Source organism: Muntiacus reevesi, chromosome 1, assembly GCF_963930625.1.
Source record: "Muntiacus reevesi chromosome 1, mMunRee1.1, whole genome shotgun sequence".
NCBI classification, from domain to species: domain Eukaryota; kingdom Metazoa; phylum Chordata; class Mammalia; order Artiodactyla; family Cervidae; genus Muntiacus; species Muntiacus reevesi.
In genome coordinates this window covers 142,493,432-142,515,008 of record NC_089249.1, presented here as the reverse complement: position 1 = coordinate 142,515,008, position 21,577 = coordinate 142,493,432, and the positions used below count along the sequence as shown (strand labels likewise).

At 46.5% G+C, this 21,577-nt stretch overlaps 1 protein-coding gene across 3 annotated transcripts in view; it reads right to left on the bottom strand.

Annotated features, from left to right (window-relative positions):
• Positions 1 to 1,043: 1,043 nt before the first annotated feature.
• Positions 1,044 to 21,577, bottom strand: part of KANK4 (KN motif and ankyrin repeat domains 4) — a 69,422-nt gene continuing 48,888 nt past the window's right edge. For all 3 annotated transcript variants that reach the window (XM_065911821.1, XM_065911824.1, XM_065911827.1), the window contains 6 exons: positions 20,932 to 21,150; positions 18,923 to 19,010; positions 16,625 to 16,844; positions 12,087 to 12,229; positions 8,488 to 8,688; positions 1,044 to 3,118 (listed from right to left, as the gene is read on the bottom strand). In XM_065911821.1, the coding sequence (XP_065767893.1) occupies positions 3,014 to 3,118; positions 8,488 to 8,688; positions 12,087 to 12,229; positions 16,625 to 16,844; positions 18,923 to 19,010; positions 20,932 to 21,150 (976 nt within the window). In that variant the 3' untranslated portion in view covers positions 1,044 to 3,013. The remainder of the gene's footprint in view (positions 3,119 to 8,487; positions 8,689 to 12,086; positions 12,230 to 16,624; positions 16,845 to 18,922; positions 19,011 to 20,931; positions 21,151 to 21,577) is intronic.

Sequence of the window (21,577 nt, the reverse complement as noted above, 5' to 3'; positions counted from 1 at the left end):
TTCAATTAGACTCCTCTTTCTCTAGCAGCCTCCTTTGACTTCCTAAGACCAGCTCTGGTGCACTTCATGGGTACCCTGTAGTGTTCTGGGCTTCCTTCTCACCACTGTTTCCCCAAGTAGATGCAATGACCATCTGAATTGTGTCCCCAGTGTCTCTAACTTGAGCCCAGCTCCTGTCCACAGTAGGCACTCCAGAATTATTTGTGAAACGAACTATTAGCAAGTATGTCTTGTCTTTCAAAAGTAGACTGCAAGAATTTCCTGCATTGCAGTGAGGGAAGCCGAAGTACCTGTGGGTCTCTCCCTAGGCCGGAGGTTAATATCTGTCTCCAGGGAGCCTGATTTATGCTGCTTGGAGGTTGTGCCATCAGATACTTGATAATTATATTAATCAGTGGATCCATGGCTTAAAGTCCTCCAAAACCTGAGACTGGGATCATGGTAACCTTAGACAGTGGTTTTCAACAGGGGACCACAGCTGCTTTCTAACAGCTCATACTGGAAACAGACCAGGCACCTGGTCAGTTTCTGCAGATATTTGAGGAATGAATTTTAGAGCAGTGACAATGTAAAGAGGCAAGCTGTGCTTGTTCATCTCACCATGTTCTGGGCTCAGACATTTCAACGGAAGGGCATGGTTATAAGGGCTGAGGTCATGTATTCACATTCCAGACCCAAGAGGGAAAGAAACATTTAAAATCTCAGAAAGGGTGGACAAGATTTTTTCGATAATGTTTCAGTGGCTTCAAACTAAGAAAACCAGTTTGACTTCTCTGGTAAATACGCTATACTTAATATAATAGCTGGACTCAAATGAGATAATTTTTTAAAATGTGACCAAATGCAAGTTGCCACCCAACATGAGATGCAGAAACAGACTCTAAATTGGCAACATGAGACACGGACCCCTTACTGTTCTCTGTAGAACCACAACAGAAGATAAGACTCACACTGCAAGTTCCCAAAGGCTGAGAGCAAAGAAATGCAAAGAAATTTTGAGACAAAAGATTGAGAGGCAGCATTTTAATATATAAACAGTCAGGATAGGCCAGAGTCTTGCTGTCCCAGGTGTGGTGTGGCCCAGCAGTGTCAGCGTCCCCTGAGAACTGGTTAGAAATGTAGACTCTCCAGCCCCCTTCCCTCCCAGACTGACTGAGCTCTAATAAGATCTCCAGGTGATTTGTACACACATCAAAGTTTGAGAAGAACTGGGCTAGCACATTATTAATGTAGGGTTCTGCTCTTAAAATGCGCTTTGAGGTCAAAACAAACCCATTTAAAGCATTTTAGATCATACTTTGCTTCATTCTCTCTGAGCAACACTGTCACACATCAGAGTCCTGCCCTAGGACTTCTGAGCCTCTCTTTTGAATCACAAGTTGTACTGACGTTTGCTGTGCCATTTTTGTAGACAGTCTTCATGGATTACAAATTGGACTCTAAGACTTCCATCAGCTGTTCCTTGCCCAGCACCCCCAGGAGTTAGGTTGTATGATAACTTCCGTTTTTAGAGATGATGAAAGTGGGACCATGACTCACTCAAGGGGCATTAAGCAAATTTGTATCTGAATCAGATGAGAACTCAAGCTTTTGAGTTGCCAGTGCGAGGCTCACCCAACTATGATGTCTTTCCTTTTTATACAAGAGGGGTTTTTTTGCGTGAGAGATTTTTTTAAAAAGAACAAATTCATAGCTAAAGCCATGCACATGGTGGCCCCTGGGATTGTGGAAGTCTAAGAAGGAGCTTTTCAGAAGAGATATATGTCTGTGCAGAACAGGCCCTACTGGGCCCAGCCTCCACATTCCTGCTGCAGCCCACATTGGCAGGTTCTGCATCCAGGAGCCTTGGAAACCTCAGAAACTCATGAGAGCTCATAGCCTGCTCATAAAGGTGGAGTGGAAATGATCCAGGATTACTGTGAGGGCCATGGGTACTGCTGCTTCCCAGGTAGCTCAGTGGGTGAAGAATCTGCCTGCAACGCAGGAGACCTCAGTTCGATCTCTGGGTAAGGAAGATCCCTTGGAGAAAGAAATGGCTACCCACTCCAGTATTCTTGCCTAGGAAATCCCATGGACCAAGGACAGAGGAGCCTGGTGGGCTACAGCCCATGGGGTCACAAGAGTCGGACAGGACTTAGCAACTAAACCAGCAAGGATACTACTACGAAGGAAAAGGTGGCTTCTAGATGACATGAACCTACCCTGAGAAGGATGCTCACTCTGATTCATTTGTTTCTTTCACAGATTTAAAAGAGCTTATGTAACTGGGCTCTGCCTAAACACACGTGATGTGCTTCATTAGTTTGGATAATTTTCTATTTAATTTCAATTTCCCTGGAGCAAAGTGGAGCCACCTGATGACTTGGAAATGGTCAAGACTGTGTATCTGACACTGACACCAATGTGCTTCTTCCTACCTCATCTGAATTTAAGATTTCTCTGTCAACCCCAACTAAACAAAGGCCTCAGTGGGATTTGTTCAGTTTCACCTGCCTGCACGGTGATTCTCCTTAGGTCCTCCAGAGAATGACTGCCAGGGCAGCTGCTTAAATCCCACCCCTTCCCCACCCCTCCTCTCTAGACATGCATGTCCAATGGGACATCTTCATATATAATTGATTAAAAAACAAAAAGACGGTACACTTTAAAATTCCATGTAAAAAGTATTGCTTTGCTACTGTGCTCCTGCCTGCTTGCTCACTACACGGTGCGGCAAAGGGTAGAGTCATGAGGAATTCGAGGCTGAAGATGTTTGGGAATTTTTTTAGCCGACACCAATGCACCCTGCACCTTGCACCCCTCTATAGCCCAGAGTTTTGGGGCTTGGCCTAAGGCAAAAACTACAAAGCATCCTAATGAGCAAAATTATACAACAGGAATGTATGTGCATATTTGACATTGTTTCTTCTTTTCAGGCGCAGCCCTCTGGCTATGACCCATGCCCTCTCCAAGGGCGAGGGAAGAGTCCAAACAATGCTTCTTCTGTTCATAGCTGCCAGCTCTTCCACAGCCCCTATGGCCCCAGGGACCTGCCCTGCTTTGAGTGGGCCCGAAGCAGCCCTGCAATTTCCACATGGGCGGGCGATTTCAGAGCGATGGACAAAGCTGTTCGGCCAGCCTACAAGAGAGAAAGAAAAGGAAAAACAAATTTTTATCCCATCTGCTTCCCACCGCAGAAAGGAAGGGTCAGTTGGGAACCACAGATATATACAGGGCATGGAAGTCTGTTTCAAGCATTCTCAGAGAGAGGAGGAGACTCCAATGACATGAGGGTCAGAGAAACGGGCTCCCTTCTGTGGAAACAGCATTCACTCCTGGGAAATCTGTTCCGATGAAAATAAAGAAGTGTCACTTGGTTTTTAACACTTTTTCTTTTAAAATCGGAAAACACAGGGATGAAAACAACTCTTCCATTATTTCATTACACACACCTAAATGAGAGTCAGCCTTTTGGTGAATTTCCCTCCAATCTTTTCTTTTGTGCAAATGTGTTGTTGGTTTCGATGTAGAGGAATGATCATGTGTATCAATTTTGAATGTTGCCTTTATTTTTAACTCACCATAAAATGCTATGAGACTTTCCCTGCTCTTACACAGCCATCAGAACATATCGTTTTTCTTATCCACTGTATAATATTCCATTATTTACTGAACTATTTTCCTTCTACTGGAGATTTAGGTTGTTTCCAAGTCTTCACCATCATAAACTTAGCGCAGAAAGCATGCTCCCATTCCTAATTATTTCCTAAGGATCAATTCTTCGAAATGGGCTTGCAACTAGGAAGGGCACACTCATTTTTACCTCTTGATATTCAATACCACGCTAACTTTTCTCGTGACAGTTGCAGTGCAAGGAGCTGCATCCTGCTATCTAAAGAAGCTGCAGGCAGAGCAACTCTCAGTAGGCAGCACCAGCCCTTCTCTGCACAGAGATGAGGTGAAGGGCTGCCATGATGCAGTAAACGCTGAGCTCCATGAGGGCTCCAGCCCATACCCAGAATTATGAAACCAAAACAGCTCCAAAACCCACTTTTTTGGCAACTCGTTTAGAGGCAAAATCCAACCAAAGGTTATCTCCGGTCCTTACTTAGCCCATTTAAATGTGTGAATATTTTTACATCTTGTGGCATAAACATTAATAGGTTGACACATGGGGGCCACCCAAGATTCAGTAGAGTACTCTCTACTGCGGATGGGGGAAACTACTTCCTAAAATGTGGAAATTCCACAGGAGCAGGTGGGAAGTGTTCACACTCAGCTAAAACCCCTTCAGTCTCTTCTCTGAGCTTCAGGACGGAGTCTAGCTGCCACCAGGGCCCCACACACACGTAAATAACTATAACGCATGGCCAGAGGTCAAACAAGCAGCAGAGAAGCAGAGTGAGCTCCAGAGAGGATGATCACCTTGTGTGTATGGGGGAAGGGCGGGGGACAAGCAGAGGAAGTGGTGTTTCAGCAAACAGGCTTCCCCAAACAGACAAAGATGAAGTTTTCCCTGAAAAGGCCTCGTGACTCCTTGTGCCCTGCTTTTATCAGTCTTTGTAACTTGATATTTGTGGGGTTATTTGACAAATCTCAGTCCCCACGAGGTCAGACACTGGATTTGGCCTGTTCTGCTGGCCCAGCCCCTGGCCCCATGCCTGTGGTCTGGTCGGTCCTAATATGCACTGTTGAAAGAGGGGATGCCAGTGACATTATAACAGAGAGTATTCAAGTTGATCAATAACTTGAGCCACCTGAATCCTAATGAATATGCTCCTAGACTGGACAAGTCTGGAAGAAAGCAAAGATGTTCCTCAGAGGCATCTTGTGAAAGCCCCACAGAGGCATCCGGGGTTTATTTAGGCCTGTCCCCTGCCGCACTTCATCAACACGAAGGCTCCACATAACACAAACACAGTGTGATTGACCGGGCAAGAGTCACAGAGCCAGTCCCAGGGGAGACGTGCAGCTTTGACAGGGCCCACCTGGAGATGACAGCCTACATCTAGGAGCTCTTCAACTGCAGACATAGAAAGTGGAGGGCCCCATTCAGTTCAGAAGGGGTGGCCAGAGAGACCACCTGGGGAGGGCGTGTCCCTGAGATGCCTCTGCCCGAGCACTGGGAACAAGTCCATGGCACACAGCTCTGGTGGGAGTCAGGAATGGCAGGTCCCTGTTCAGCATCACTGCAGGCCCAGAGAGATGGCAGGGGCTCGGGCAGCCAGCACACCTGTGTGTGTGTGTGTGTGTGTGTGTGTGTGTGTGTCTGGTGGGGGGTTATCTTTCAATATGACAAGAACTCAGCAAGAAGCCACTGCATATCAGGCAAAGATGAGCAAGGCATAGTCTCTGCTTTCTAAAAGCTCTCAATTTAATAAGTGTTTTGGAGGCATTGCCCAAACAAGCCCTTCCAAGGGTGAGCCTCGGGGTTGGGGGCAGGCCTCCACCCTCACCACCACCTCTGCATCCTTATCACTCTGGCTGCCCTAAGAGGTTGGGTGATCAATTTCTCCAATTACCTTCCAAACTTGGGGAAGACACCTCGCTGGCTGTTCTGGGGGTTCTGCATTCACAGCAACCTTTAAATGTTGGCAGGATGAGAGAACCCAATTTCAAGACACGATTTCTCTCTCAGTTTTCCAACTTGGCATACCTAAGTCTCCATAGGAAACTGAACATTGAAACGAGATGGTGATCATGATAAAGGCTGGACTCCACCCCTCGATGCACAGCAGGAGGCACAGGGCTTGGTGCCTGCTGGGTCCCCAATCAGCTGTCCCTATCTCCCACTGACATTTCTCACCCAAGTCAATTTGGGAAATTCCTGCTGGGAAACCTCAGCAGGCAGTCAGTGATTGATTGACCTCTGTGAGCTGGGGTCTAGAACCTTCTGTGGGCCTGCTGACTGACTGCCTGGGCAATCCTGTACTTGCTGGGCATCACCTAACCCTCTCCACCCTCCCCTAAGATGGGTTTCCGTCACCATCTCTGGTTTAGCTGCCCCGTTCCTACTTCCCCAGCTTCCAGCCCTCCCCCAAACTGCAGCCAGCCTGGTCCTCAACCCTGGTCAGGCTCTTCCCGATCCAGCACTTGACTTGGATGGCTTCTCATCCAAGAAGTTCAGTCCTTCAGTATTAACCTATACCAGAGTTTCTCAGCCTTGGCACCACTGACATGTTGGGCCAGATAATTTGTAATTCTTCACTGCTGCCGTACATTGTAGGATGTCCAGCAACATCACTGGCCTCTACCCACTAGATGCCAGGACTGACCCCTGCACATACTTATAACAGATAAAAATGTCTTCAGACACTGTGGGATCTTCCCCGGAGGGAAAAATCACTTCCGAATGAGAACCGTGTCTCCCTTTGAGGACCAGTCTTCTCTGATTGGCCCCTCCTAACTCCAGACCTTCATCCTCCCTATTCCCTCCAGACACGGCCCGCAAATGCCCTGGTTCCTACTCATTCATGCAGTGGCTGTTTTGTATTTGCTAACACGGTTCACCTATTCACAACAATAACAGTTGCCATTAACTAAATATTTCTTAGCTATCTAATAGGTTTACAAATGTTACCATATTAAGGTCTGGTCTATTACTATCCTCATTTACAGACAAGCATACAGAGGCTCAGAGTGGTTAGGTGACCTGCCCAAAGGCACAGTTACACAGCCCAGTTTCAAACTCATGGGTGTTTAAAAGTCCATGCTTCTAACCATCACTCAATTTGTTGGAAGAACCATGGAGTCTTCCTGCCATGGCTCTTCCTCCACCTCCTGAAAGCAGCCACTGAGCTCTCTAGTCTGTGGCAGACTCCGCAAGAGACCCTCAGTCTCACTGCCTGATGATGCCCGCTAACCAGGGACTTGCAAAGCTTCTGTCCCCCGTCCTGCAGGCCTGCCCTCTCAGGCCTCCTGCACTGCCGTGGTTACCCTGTGAAAGGGTCCTGGACCTGTTCCAGGTTAAGGGGCCACCTCCTTCAGCCCCAGGCCAACCCTGCAGGGAGCTCATTGACACAGAGCCTTAGTCTGACTGTATCCCATCTAGAAAAGGAGGCTCTTATTTTCAGAGCCCACCACTGTTTCCACATGCATTTCAAGAGGGTCTGTGCTCTCCACTGATCACAGAAATGACTTTGGACGGAGCTGGGGTTCAGGGGACCTGAAGACAAGGGGTGGGTCTGCCTGCTGCCTGAGTGTGGTGGGAAGGACCTGGCAGCTTGAGTCACTGATGGAATAATGGTGGGGAGTTCAGAGGTGGCCTAGTAAGAGAGGCTGTCCCTGGGTGGGAAGGGGGCGCTCTTTCCCTCCCCAGGCCTTTGTCCCTTTTGAACTGTGGATGCTAAGAAAATACAGAGAAGTCTGTTTAAAGCATTAAATTATAATGCCAGCATTAAGGACACTGGAGTCAGACCTGGGCTTGAATTTTCACTCCAAGAATAAGAAGCTTGTGACCTATGACTGCTACATAAGTGCTCAAGACCTCTGCATCCTTGTCGGTACAAAACAGGGATGGCAGGCTCTACCTCACTGGATCTGCTGGATATTTATTGATTGATTTATTCATTTATTTATTCATTTGGCACACAGGATCTTCAATTGTGGCAGGAAAACTCTTAGCGGCAGCATGCGAGATCTGATTCTTTAACCAGGGATCAAACCCAGGCCCCCTGCATTGGGAGCATGGTGTCTTAGCTACAGGATCACCAGGGATCACTGAAGTCCCCAGACTGGATTATTGAGATGATTCATGAGGTAATGCACAGAAAGAGTTAGTTTCTATGAGTGTTCTTAGGAGTCTGATGGAGCTGGTTCTACTAGCTAGCTGTGTGACCTTGAATATGTTACTTCATCACCTGGTGCCTCGGTTTCCTCATAAGCGAATGGGTGGCATCAACAGAGTCAACAGGGTCAACCTCATAACGTAGTTATGGGATTTAAACAAGATGGTCTGAGGTAACTGCTTGGTATGGGTTAACTCTTCACTACTCTTATCTCATTATGGTCACCACCACTGCCATCACCATTGCCTCACAAGAAAACTGTGTCTGGCGATGCAGCTTCAGGCAGGCTGTCTCCATGAAACGGGCCACTCTGTAAGGTGGGCCACTTCCAAGAGGGGACATGATTTGCACATGGTTCCTTCCTCCTGCCTTTTGGGAGCCCCAGGGACAGCAGAGCTTCCCTGCTCAAGCTGCTGCCTCAAAGGACACACACTTATTGCCATGATCAGATGTGCTTCAGGGCTGAGAGCAGGCCTGGACATAACCCCTCAGAATGGTGTAAAAGGCTAGAGTTTTGGGTTTCCCAGCCCCAAGCCTCTCAGGGACTTGCAAAAACCCAAGCCATTTTTTTACATGGGTCATCTCACTTAAACCCAAGAACAGCCTTATGAGATTAATTCTGTTGCTACTGCCATATGCTTCCTTGAATCCTGCTGGCTGGCAAGGTACTTTTCAGGAAGAAAAGTGAAACACCCACTTGTTAATTGCCTGTAAGTCTCACCTTGTCAGTCAGGCTGCTGTCGCAGGCTGGATGTGCCAGGAGCAGCCGTACCATGTCAGTGTTGCCATGGCGACAGGCCAGCATGAGGGCTGACGATCCATCATGGTCCTGTAGGTTGACATCTGCCTGGCAGCTCAGCAGCGCCTGGACCATGTCCTCCCTGTCGTGGCTGACTCCCAGCATCAGCGCCGTCTGGCCCCCCTGCACACAGACAGCAGGGGTGTGGTCAGGTTGTGGCTGATGGGAAGGACCCCCTCTATAGCCTACATGCAAGCAGGAAAGACTTCTCTGGAAAATGATAGTTGATCTGAATCTCCGTGGTATGGGACGCATCTTCCTTAGCCTGGCAAACTTCTACTCCTCTTCCAAGACACTAGTCAAATGTACATCCTCTGTAAAGCCCTCGACTTACACTCCAAGCACAGCTTTCGTAACACAGCACTTACCATTTGGTTCTGCAACATGTCAACCTCTGTCTTTCTCATGGGCTGTGACACCTTTGATGGCAGGGACTAAGTCTTTGTCATCTCTCTCTCCAGCACCATGTACCAAGTACGTGCTGATAAATGTTGAATGATGGAATAAACGAGGGGCTTAAAAGTCAGGAGCATAGCATCTGACTGCCTGCCCCAGCCTAACTTCCTCTAGGAAGCCCGGGGTTGCTCTGAACGCCTCTGATATTTTCAGCTGAATGATACCCAGAACGCTCTTTTCTCACCAAGCTCTCTGCGTGGTACTATGGTCATCGCTAGCCCACAGCCATTGACAACAATCTCTCACTTGCTTGTAATAATCAGCGCACATAGCAATGGATCAGAGTCAGAGAGTGAGACAAAGCTCTGGGTCTGCTGTCTCCCAGTGCGTGACCCTGGCCACGTCACTTGGTGTCCCAGAATCTTGGTCAGTCTTGGTCGGAGTATTTGTGAAAGTCAAATGAAATAAAGGATATAAATATAAAAATGTGTGGCAGATATTTTTTCTGATAACAAATTGATCATCATTTCCCCTGGATTTTCCTGTATATACCAGTACTCTTATACAGCTTGATTATATATTTTGCACTCATGATTCTCTCCTGGGTTCCAGGCAGGTCAGGCGGGTCTCTCTGACTGAATGTCAGGCTTTGTAAGGTTGTAAGAATGAGGTAAGGGCTCTGTTTTCTCTCCCTTCAGATCCCCTGTGGCTCTGAGCGCAGTGTTTTACAAGTAAAACATGTTGGCTGATGTGTTCACTGATTAAGGCTCCAAAGTGCAGTCACTGATAGATTATGTTTCCCTGCCCAGAAGGCTGGGGCTTAGAGAAAAGTAAGGGGGCTGCAATCAGAAAAAGGCTGGCCCTGTCACATACTGCTTATGTGAGTCTGGATAAGTTAACCTCTTGTTGATTTTTGCTGGTCTGGTAAAACAGGAATGCTTAAGGATATTACCTACCCCCTGGGGCTGTTGTGGGACCTGCATGAGGCCCAAATGTTATGTGTGTGAAAGTGTTAGTCACACAGTTGTGTTCCACTCTTTGTAACTGTAGCCCTCCAGGCTCCTCTGTCATGGGATTTCCCAAGCAAAAATACTGAAGTGGGTAGCCATTCCCTTCTCCAGGGGATTATCCCAATCCAGGGATCAAACCCAGGTCTCCTGCATTGCAGACAGATTCTTTACCATCTGAGCCACTAGAGAAGCCCAAATGTTGTATACATTTTAGCTATTATTGTCTTTATGAGTGTTAGAGATAATGTCTGACCACCATGGGAATGTACCGTTAGGTGTCCTGGTTCCCCATTTCTCTGGAATGCAGATCTTTCCAGAGAAGACTCTTTGCTCTTTGGTTTGCTTATACCTAGTCCTGAGGTAATTGTTGAGTTGAGTGTACTAACCAGACCACAGTTTTCCTCCAGGCCCCTCTCTCCGAGTGATATGAAAGCCAGATGTCATATACAGATGTCTTCCTGTCTGCCCACTGCCTGACTTGGGACCCTTTCCTTCCTCACTTCCCTCCTGGTCTGGTTCCATACAATGTAATTCAACAAACATTTACAGAATACTGTTATCATTGCGGTGCAGTGCCAACCCTGGAGATAAAGAGAGAAATAGGTACCTTAGCCCAAGAGACTCCTGGCCTCCCAGCTCACTCCTATCTCCCCTGATGCCTGTGGCTCCCTTAATTCCTAAAACCCCGAGGGGGCGCTGAAGAGCACGGCCACGCTGTGTAATCCCTTCCTTCCCTTGGCAACGTGGCATGGGTCCCTTACCCTCCTAGAGCATCGGTTTCTCCTCTACAAGAAGGGCATATATTTTGATCATTAGTGAGCATTCTGCCTTCAAGAGGGCCGATTGAGAAAAAAAGATTTACTATGTTTATGGAAAACATTATTTGAAGTGAAAACAGCTTTACTGAGTCCTATGGTGTAAGCTATAGGTGAGTGAAAACACTTTAAAAACCAGAAAGTAAGCTATAAATGCCTGATTCTTGCCACCAATAGGATTGCTATTATGCGAAGCAGACAAAATGACTTTGCCATCAGGTTTAGCTGCAATCACTTTGGGCTGGGGTGGATAGCAGTTAAATGGATTGTTGGGAGACCGTTGTCTATGGTGTCTTGGTTTGCTGCAATCCGGTGAGTGAGGCACTATCTGGCCTTTTATTTCACTGTCTTTTTAAGGAAGAATGTACAGTGAACAGCATTGGAAGACAGAGGTAGTGTCTCCTTCAGAACAGAGGGCAGTCATGCTCACTATCCAGTATGGAAGATTCAGGTTCCCCTAAGCTCAGGGTTTCTCTCTAGTAACACACCCCCTCTGTGCACAGGGGTCTGCTCCTCCTCACACCGCCCTGTAGCTAGTGGGACTCCAGGAACAGGTATAAATAGCGATGCTCTGACTACTGTTACCACTGTGAGTACCACACTGGCCTTTGGCATAGGAGTCCTGTGTCTTCTGCCAGCATCCATGACACTGTGGCAGCTAACTTGTTAGCTTTAAGGGAGAGTACAATCTCAGACCCTTCATAGTTCTTGACAGTGGGGCTACACCCATGATCATTCTAGGGGGAAAGGAGAGTGGAATGCACTCCACTTATTCTCCTCTTGGTCAAAGATGGGCAAGTGGCCTTTTGAAGAGTTCCCACTGTTCCATATGGAGCTCCCTCTGACTCAAAGCCCTACTGGCTAAGGGTTACACCTTGGTTCCATATTCTCAAGTAGAAGGGCCCTGCAGCTGAACAGAGACAACCCAACCCTCTGAGCTGCTCTGTGATTCATGATCCCTCTATGTATCACCTCCAGGGGCTTTCTAGATCACAACTAGCAAATGCCTTGTCCAGATGCTATCTGTGGGAACTTTCAGTTCAAGGAGTCTGGCCCAGAAGGAATTTGCCCAGTTTCAGCCCAGAATAGATTACAAGTTCACAACCTCTGTCCCAGCCTGTCTGGGTCTCAAGAGGCTCCAAGGAAACAAGAAGTCCAATCTTTGGATAGATGCCACTTGGAGGGCCCAGACTTCTCAAGCTAAAAACTGGATCTGCATGGAGTTCCTCACCCCACTGGCAGAATAAAACTAGGAGGAGCCTGCATTCATCAAAGAGGAGATCATGTTCACTCCTCCTACCTGAGTAGCTTGGATATTCACATTCCCTTCTCTTAAGAGCTTCCAGACGACAGCCATGTCTTCATCGGTCTCAGCAGAAGCCAGGGGAGTGATCATCACAGCAGTGTAGCCAGCTTTGTTCTGATGGTCCACGTTGCAGACACCTGCAAGAGAAACACTGACGCTAGAAGAGCTCTTAAAATGCCGGAAGCCAGGCTTTAGCCTGTTCAACAGGAGGCTTCCTGCTGGCTAAACGGCCACAGAATAGAGCAATTCTTTCCCAGTGGTAGAATCTGTATTCTACATTTTTAGCAGCCTTTAACAGTGGCTACTTTTCTTTACAAGTTTTCTGAGGATACCTAGCAAAAAAGGCACAGAGGAGAATCAGAGATGACCAAGGCCTATGATCTTACTTTATTTCCTAAAGTGGGGCACTGTTATTCATATTTTACAGATGAGGACACTGAAGGTGAGTAAAACTATATCAGTGCCCCAGTGAAGGAGAATCGAGGGCAGGACTCACTCAGAGTGTCAGGTCTATCTGACGCTAGAGCCCATCACTCACACAGCCTCATGTCACCCTCAGGTGTGCATGTCAGGTCTTGCTCTGTGTCTACGTATAACTCATAAATTACTGGCTGTGGTTGTAGGTCCTTTCAAAGGCCTAGTGATATCTTGTGAAATGGATCAGAGGACATGAAAAACACCCCAGGATAAACCCAGAAATCTTCTGGGAATAACCAATTCATTTGAGAAGCTCAATAGAAAAACACTTCACAAATGTTTATATTAAAGCAAGTAAGAATATACATTTCACAAGAGAATGAAAAACTGGCACATTTTTAAGATGAAGTATTACATGAGTACTCAAGGGAAATTTCTGCTTCATAACCCTGGGGATATGCATTCACATCCTTCCCCACCAAAGGAGATGGAGGAGATCATCAGCCTGTTGTCTGAAGGCTCCCACCTTCCAAGGGCAGTTGTTGCTGCTTAGTTGCTTAGTCGTGTCCAACTCTTTTGTGACCCCATGGGCTGTAGCCCACCAGGCCTCTGTCCATGGAACTTTCCGCCAAAGACTATTGGAGTGGGTTGCCATTTCCTTTTCCAGGGGATCTTCCTGACCCAGGGATCGAACTCACGTCTCCTGCATTGGCAGGCAGACTCTTTACCACTGAGTCACCAGGGAAGCCCTTTAAGGGGTAAACAGCTTGGAGAAAGAAATGCCAATTCACTCCAGTATTCTTGCCTGGAGAATCCCATGGACAGAGGAGCCTGGTGGGCTTCAGTCCATGGGGTCACTAAGAGTCGGACACAACTAAGTGACTAACACACACACACAGCATGAAAAACTAAATCTTCCCTGTACTACTGCTCAGGAGAAAAAACTAGGTGTCTCTTTAGGCCAGTAATAAAACTATCTCAGTAGAAAAAGTCTGAGCCTTTCTTAGCATTTCTTCTATAAAAGGGAGATAATAAAAGGACCTGTAGGTTACTGTGAAATTTAATGAGTTAATATATTAAGAGCACTAGAACAGCAGCTAGCACATAATAAACACTCAATGAGCATTAACTGTTACTGCTATTATTGTCCAGAATGGTATTCTTATCATCACATCCTTGCTACTTGCTCTTGAAGACTCAAATATTCATTAAAACAAATCTGGTTTATGACAAAATGTCAGTGAGATTTACTCATAAGTTCTGTGCAAGGGGAAAAAAATAATATTTGGCTGACAGTCCCTCCACCCCAAACAACTCTTCAGAAATGTGTCATAATGGACCGGGATGCCAATGGATACAGCTGTGCTCATGAATCAGCAGTTTTCCTTACTGAAGCTTCTCTGACCACTGTCATGACCAGCTGAGCTGTGAAAGGCAAATATCAGCTCCATTCAATGCCTTATAACCCTGTTCTGATAAAGATGGGAATAGCTATCTGCATTGCCTGGTTAATGACTTTAAAATTTTTACCCCATGACTATTTTATGCTTACTTTTAAGATGTGTAAATGAGCCTCAGGTTACGACTCTCTATGCTCTCTTCAGAAATGTGACCTATAACTCAGCAGAATGACTAATTCTTCCCCAGGGGCTCTGAAAAAGGACTGAGGACATCCCACTTTCAAAGCAATGCTTCTGAGCAGCTCCACTGAGCAAACCAACCCTCTCCAGAGGTGAGGGGCAGACTCTTGACTGAACATTCTCCGAGTCAGCCAGCTTCTCCTCCGCAGAGGGGTCGTGGTAAAATAGAGCACAGTTCACAAAGGAGATACACCCATGACTCTATTCTCAATAACGATGAGTCACTTCGGTGCAGCCTTTTACAGTTTGTAACGTGCTTTCCAGATTCTGCACAAATGGCTGGGAAGGGAGCCCAGTTGGGAGTGGGACAGATCTGCCCTCCTCAACACCCCTTCTACAGTGAGGGAAAGGAATGGGACTTTCAGACCATCTTCCCAACCAACCCACCCCATTCTTTATGCTTGTGGCTGTTTAGCTATTTCAGCATGTTAAAGGGAAAAGCTTCCAAACCACTTTATGGTTGATAAGTATTGACTGGATCTCAAAAAACATCAGCAGAAATTTATAACCACCAAATCAAAGGTGATCTGTTCTTTGCGACCCCATGGACTGTAAACCACCAGGCTTCTCTGTCCATGGGATTTCCCAGGCAAGAATATTGGAGTGGGCTGCCATTCCCTTCTCCAGGTGATCTTCCTGACCCAGGGATTGAACACGCGTCTCTTGAGTCTCCTGCATTGGCAAGAGGATTCTTTACCACTAGCACCACCCAGGAAGCCTTTTAAGCAGTAGTGTTGCTGTTATACATAATGAAAGGTCCTAAGACTGAACACACTAAATGGAACCCAGAGGCAGAGGTGGGTGTCTTTCTCAACTGAGCTACCATTTTGATGGTATCCATGAATCCATGAAGAATGTTAGAAATGTAAATTTATCTTCCTCTGATGACATGGGATGCAGAAAGAACTTTAGGTTATCATGATATACATCACCTTTCCATACACATAAAGAGCCTCAAGGCTACTTAAGAGAATTTTGAAGAATGGGAAACTTACTGGAATTTAATCTAACTCCCAGGGGTCATCCATCCACTCTTTCATCTAACAAATATTTTCACTCAACAGCCACCATGAGCCAGGAAGTGGACCAAGTGCTGCTGATACTGAAAGGAATGAGACAGGCAGAGCCTCTCCTGGGTTAGCTCAGTTCTGTTAGAACTCAGATAGAAGTGACAAGCAGAGATCACCTAAAGAAAGAAACAGGATGTTCCACTAGAGAGAGATGGGGCAGCCACTTTAGATGGATCACCTTCTGAGGTGACATCTGAGCTGTGACTTGAACAATGAGAAGGAACCAGTCATGAGAAGAGTTTCAGGTGAAAGGATCCAGATGGAAAGAAAATGCAGAAGTCCCAAGGAGGGAATGAGTGTGGTGACTCTGAGGCCATGTGGCTAGAATGGAACGAAGGAGGGTACATGGTGACTGCAGAGAAAGGAAAGGCACCTGGGATACCTGAAGCCCTGGCTGAGGAAGCCACCTTCTGTTCCAAGAGCAAGGGGAAGTCATGGGAGGGATGTAAGCTGGTGGAGGGGTGAGGGGAACAAGATCCACATTGCAGGAAAGTTGCTGGATCTGGAATTTGGACTTCTTGATGCCTGTTTAAACTTTCCCTGTGGCCTCTAAATTAGGATTACACATCTAGCATGTGCTCTGATTCCTGGATTCCACAGTATGGACTTCAAACCCCAGCAGTGCACTTAGTAATTGCGTGATCTGGAGCAAATCTGTTGACTTTTCTGAGCGTCACTTTCATTGTCTATAAAAAAGGGGATAATCATTCTACTAACAGGATAGTTATGAAGACTAAATGAGATCTCAGGTGCCAGATGCTTAGTAGAGGGAGGGCCTAATCCATGGAGATCATCTGGGGTTTTATATCTCTTGTAGGTACCATCCTAAATATCCTTCATACAGCTTTCCTAAACTCACAGATGACATTTGACTGGGACCCGCACACCTTCAATCAGTCCTCTCACCCTGCACTCATACCACCACTCCTAGACTGCTTGATATTGTCACACAATCTGTTGAAACTCCACTACAAGCCTTGGGGTATCGTATCAGCAGACACAAAGGTCTTTATTTGACTCTTAACCGCCTTTTCCAGCTCCTAAGAGGGTCAAGGCCATTTGCAATGATTCTCCACCAGAGGGAACAGTCTTCCCTTTCTCTAAACCCTGAACAATTAAGAACCTAATGCTCACTTCCCTTTTCTCCTCCTCAACATCTCTCTGGATCTTCACCCACCTCACCTCCTTTCCTTTTGCTTCCATCTCAGAAAAAATAAATATCTCAGCAGCTTGCTAGGCTGATCTCATGAATACATGATATAATAAAAGGCAAAATGGTCTGGCCCAGCTCCTAGAGTACAGGAGGAATTCAGAACAGTAAAAAAGCTCCTTGCTGCAAAGAAGTGGTAACAAGAACTGCCCTTCACAGAGGGACCCAGTCAGCAGAGGTGCAAGTGTTCCTGACCTGTCTCCAGCAGCAGCTTCACGATGGAGAAGTTAGAGTGGGACACGCTGTAGTGAAGAGCTGTGTTCCCATTGCCATCAGCCAGATTGACAAGCAGCTTTAGCAAGTGTGGGGAGTGAGGCTGGACCCCGCGGAGGTAGGTGGCCACTGCCGCAGGGCTGGATGACTTCCGGCTGGAGATGCGGAACCACTCTTGACTGATGGTGTTCAAGCTCTGCTTCTGAAATACCAACACATTCCAATTCCAGAAGGTTACCTACCGAGGTGCTCCAGCTGGAGTGTCAGTTTCCACTGGGAAAGGTCAGCTTAGGTTCCCTCCACGTATATCCCTTTAATTCCCTCCTCCTCTTGCTGAGATTTACTCCTGGAGGGCTCAGAGCTAGCAGCGTATGGGGTACAGAGCACCACTCTTTGAACCTGTGGGATTGGCTCCCCCATCATGTGAGGTAGACAGGAGGACTGGGAGAGCAGCCCAACAGCCAGTAACCTGACACTTTACTTGGGGACAGCTTGAGTCCACTGCTCATTTAGATCACATTCCCCATAAGCACAGAATAACCACGGCCTGCTCTTTCACACATTTACACCAGCCCGTGTTGACTCTAGCCCAGACTCCACTGGGGCACCTGCACGTTTTTAACAGGCATAGTTGGAGAGTCACATTAATGGGGAAAATGCACACTGAAGCTAAGACAAACAACATGCCCAACATGTGCATGAAGTAAAATCCAAGCAGACGTGCTTGAAATAGTTTTGGCTCTGAAGCTTTGCTGGGACCTTCAGAGAAAATGGTTAAACAGCCCATGGCAGGATCCCATCATCTGCAGTATTCCAGGTAAGGAGAATCCCAGAGCAAACGACACCAACTCTGCACGTGACATGACCTAAGTGCTTTAAATGGAATGTGATTAGATTATTTTCCTAAAGGGGAGGAGAAACAATGGGCCTGTGCTTGTAAGAGATGTATTCATATTCATTCCAGAAAGGGCACTGGATTGGGAGTCACTAAACTTATAGGGCCAGGCTTAAGTCCTGGCTCAGCCGCAGGACCTTGGAAGTCCTAATACATTTTGAATCCTTCTCGTACTATCTATAAAATAAGGGTGAAAAAAGGGCTTGGTTTCCAACTTCGCAGGCTCTGCCAAATGAGGTCCCTGCACACGCTGCTTTGTCTCTAAGGTGGGGAGGGGTGTTCTCTGCTTTGATCCTAACATGTGTGTGATGTCAAGTTTGCATGTCCTCTAATTCCTTTTCTACGCAGAAACAGTAGACTCTTTTGTGACTGAAACAGTTTTTATGTATCAGAATATCTCCCTTACCCATGGGATCTTCAGGAGAATCTGGAGAAAGATCCTAATATTAAGGAACATAGTGGAAGATTTTAATTGAAGATCTAGGAAATAACTTAGCTCTGTAATTCATTGAAGAATAAGTAGCAGGAGTTTTAATCAATATCCGCATCACATATTGGTTCTTTAATAGTCTGGGAACAAGTTATTTGCCAAATCAGCGAAGATAAAATACTAACGAAAATGGACTAACCGATCATTTTTACTCCTAAGGCTTTTCTGCAAAGGAGAACAAAATGGGCTTTAAAAATCCTTACACACTATTACATATTGGGGCTTATCTGTGGCTCTCACGACATGGAAAAATGCATCTGTATCAGTACCTCCTGATTCAAGCAGAAATTAATTCTTAAATGTTTAAATCTCTGTGGGCCATGATGGTGTTAGGGAGCAAACAGATGTATTTGCTTGCTTTTGGCCTCTTGACCCACAGGTGAACTTCAAGAAAAACAGTCAAGACTACAGAACAAAATGCCAGGGCCTGAGAAAGTGGAGACATGCAGTTCACCACCTTCATTTTATTAATGAGGAAACCACCACTGAACTGACTCACTCAGCATCTCACAGGTGGCAGTCCAGGGAATAGAACCCCGGTTTCCATTCCACCTGCTCTTTTCCTCTCTACCCGCAGTTCTATCAAACTGTGAGGTAATTTTGAGCCTAAGCCACAAATGATTCCATGACATACTCAGGGTGGGATGCCTGATAACGTTTGGTAAATGCCTCTGAGCCCCAGCCCTGGTTCCCGTGCACATGCACGGGTTCCACTTTCTCAACACAATCCATCACCTTGGGCAGCAGAGTTTGGGCAAGTGAGACAGCACATAGCAAAGAGGGATCCCAAGCACACCCACAAAGCTGCCTCAGTTGCAGGACCCAAGTCGCTCGGGTGGAACTAACAGCTTAAACAGTACGGAAAGCTTTACATGATGGTGACAAATCAGAGTACCAAGAGCTGGTCAGTGGTCGTCCCAGTTTCTGGCAGATGTTGGCTCAATGCCCGGCATGCATTAAGGAATTCTTCTGAGGGTTTATATCTAAAGAAAAAAATTAATTCATATATATATATATCAGTCTCCAACTTGATTTAAAAAAAAAGTCCCCTACCTTGACTTTCACTCTCATTTTTTACTCCTCAGCAACTCAGACATCCAAACTAGGCAACTTCTCAGGGTCAGGGGCATTCCTCAGAAACACTGAGTGAATACAGCCTCCTGTCGAACAGGGCTGACTTCTGAACGCTTCTGAAGAATGAGCCAAGCATATTTCCCTTAGGATCCTGCTGTTTTCAGGGGACAAGGTCAGATCACCAAAGCATTTTAGGGGGCCACGGGCCCCACTGTCATTCCTGACATGCTGGGAAAGGGAGGGTTATCTTCCTGAATTTGGAGCAAACATTTTCTGCCTGAGTGACTTGAAAAATCCAAAGGACCCACTCCACAGCAGCAAATTTCTTCAGGTTATTCTTCCATGAAGGATATAGTAAGCACTAATAGAGTCAATCACGTGAAAATTGATAGTACCAGGGCTCTCTCAATGATACCCACTATTGCTGCACTGGCAAAAGGGCAGGCTTAGCACTGAGAGGCCTAGGCTGGGAGTCAATGGCATCGGTCACCATGAAGCTCCACTTTCATCAAATCCTTACAGCGCTGCTATGATGGAGCAGCCCTGTGGCCCTGCTGGACAGTCAGCTGCCATTCACTCCTGTCTCTCCTTCAGCAACCAGGCTGGGGATGGTGATAATGACAATTAATGGTACTCACTACTCTCATTTCTCCCATTTACACAGAGTCTACTTTGTGGCAGGCACTGCACTAGGCATGTTACATACTTTTTCTCAACCAGTCCTCAGACCAAATCTATCAGGTCGCTACTATCCACATTTTACAGATGGGGAAACTGAGGCGACCACAGCTTAAGTACCTTGTCTAAAGTAATACTGTGGCAGATGTAGGATTTGAAGCAAGTATATCCAACTCCAAAGACAGTACTCTTGTCATCATGCCAAATGACCTCCCATCACTTTAAAAGTCCAGGTTATGTCAGCATGGCCAATGAGAGAGGCAGAAAAACATGTGGGAGAATTACGAAAGACCTAAATTGAGGGACTTCCCTGGTGATGCAATGGTTGAGAATCTGCCTTCCAATGCAAGGGACTCGGGTTTGATCCCCGGTTAGGGAACGAAGATCCCATAAGCCATGGAGCAACTTATCCCATGCCATGTAACTACTGAGCCTGTGCACTCTAGAGCCTGTGCTCCACAATAGAAGAAGCCTAACCACAATTAGAGAATATCCAATGCTACAATAAAGACCCAGAGCAGCCCAAAAGAAAGAACCAAAGTTGAAATACTCACTCTGCTAGTTGTGTTACCTAACTTCTCTAAGCCTCTCTTTCTACAACTATAAAGTGGGTCTTCTAATAATTACTACCTTACAGATTGTTAAAAAGATTACATCAAGAAAATGCATGTCAAGTCCTTTACATTTTCAGTGCTAGAACCATGTTAGCTTTATAGGCAGAGCTCTGTCTATGACAGTAAAATCCATGAAGGCAGGAGTTAGATCTGTTTCATTCAACCAGTGCATAGTACCTGGCATAGACTTGAAACTCAAATAAATACTGCTGAATAGATGGAGAAAGTGAAAGTGTTAGTCGCTCAGTAGTGTCTGAATCTTTGCGACCCCATGGACTGTAGCCTACCAGGCTCTTCCATCTGTGGGATTTTCTGGGCAAGAATACTGGAGTGGGTTGCCATCTCCTTCTCCAGATCTTCCCCATCCAGGGATCAAACCCGGGTCTCCCGCATTGTAGACAGACAATTCACCGTTTGAGCCACCAGGGAGAGGGATAAAGGAGTTAACGAATAAACAAATGAGTGGATAAAAAGGTGAATAAATATGCTTGCTCTTTCTCAAAGGATCATGTGCCCCACTGGTCCCCATCTAACTTACCTCTCAGTCTTGGGATGGGGGAGCTCTTCGCCAGGCCCAGTTTCCTGGTCTGTGTCACGGGTGCCCTCAGGGGTGCCCTGGCCCACCCTACAGCTGAGATGGGCATCCTTGCCCCGCCTGGGTTCTGGGCCATCACATTTCTTCTCAGCCTCGCTATCAGACAAGTCTTCTGGGGAGCTGTCCTCACCACTGGTCTCCTCACTTGAGGTGGTCTCATAGCTGCGGAAGGAGACAGGGTCACTCATTCTGTGCTTCCTGCCCAGTGCTCGTGTCAACACAGGTGAGAACTCGGTGGATTTTAGATAATACTGGTCTGCTCACTAACCTTGTCCTTTATTGTCTATACCTGCAGGCCTCAGCAAGGGGACTCCCAAGAAATTTACTGTCAGTGGAACATGCTTTTAAGAGCTCTAACACTAGAGGCCATTTGGGGAGTAAAGGTAATTAAGCTTTTTGCAACAAACATACAAATAGCCCATGGCCTAATTGGCCATGCATTCAGATGCAATCAGATGATTCAGACAAGCAATCCAAGGTTCTCATGAAAGTATTTGATTCTGGAATCCTAATGTACTGTACAGAGAGGGAACCAGATCTAGGCAAACAGCCCCCACCCCTACCCTGAATTCTCTGAATTGCCTGACAA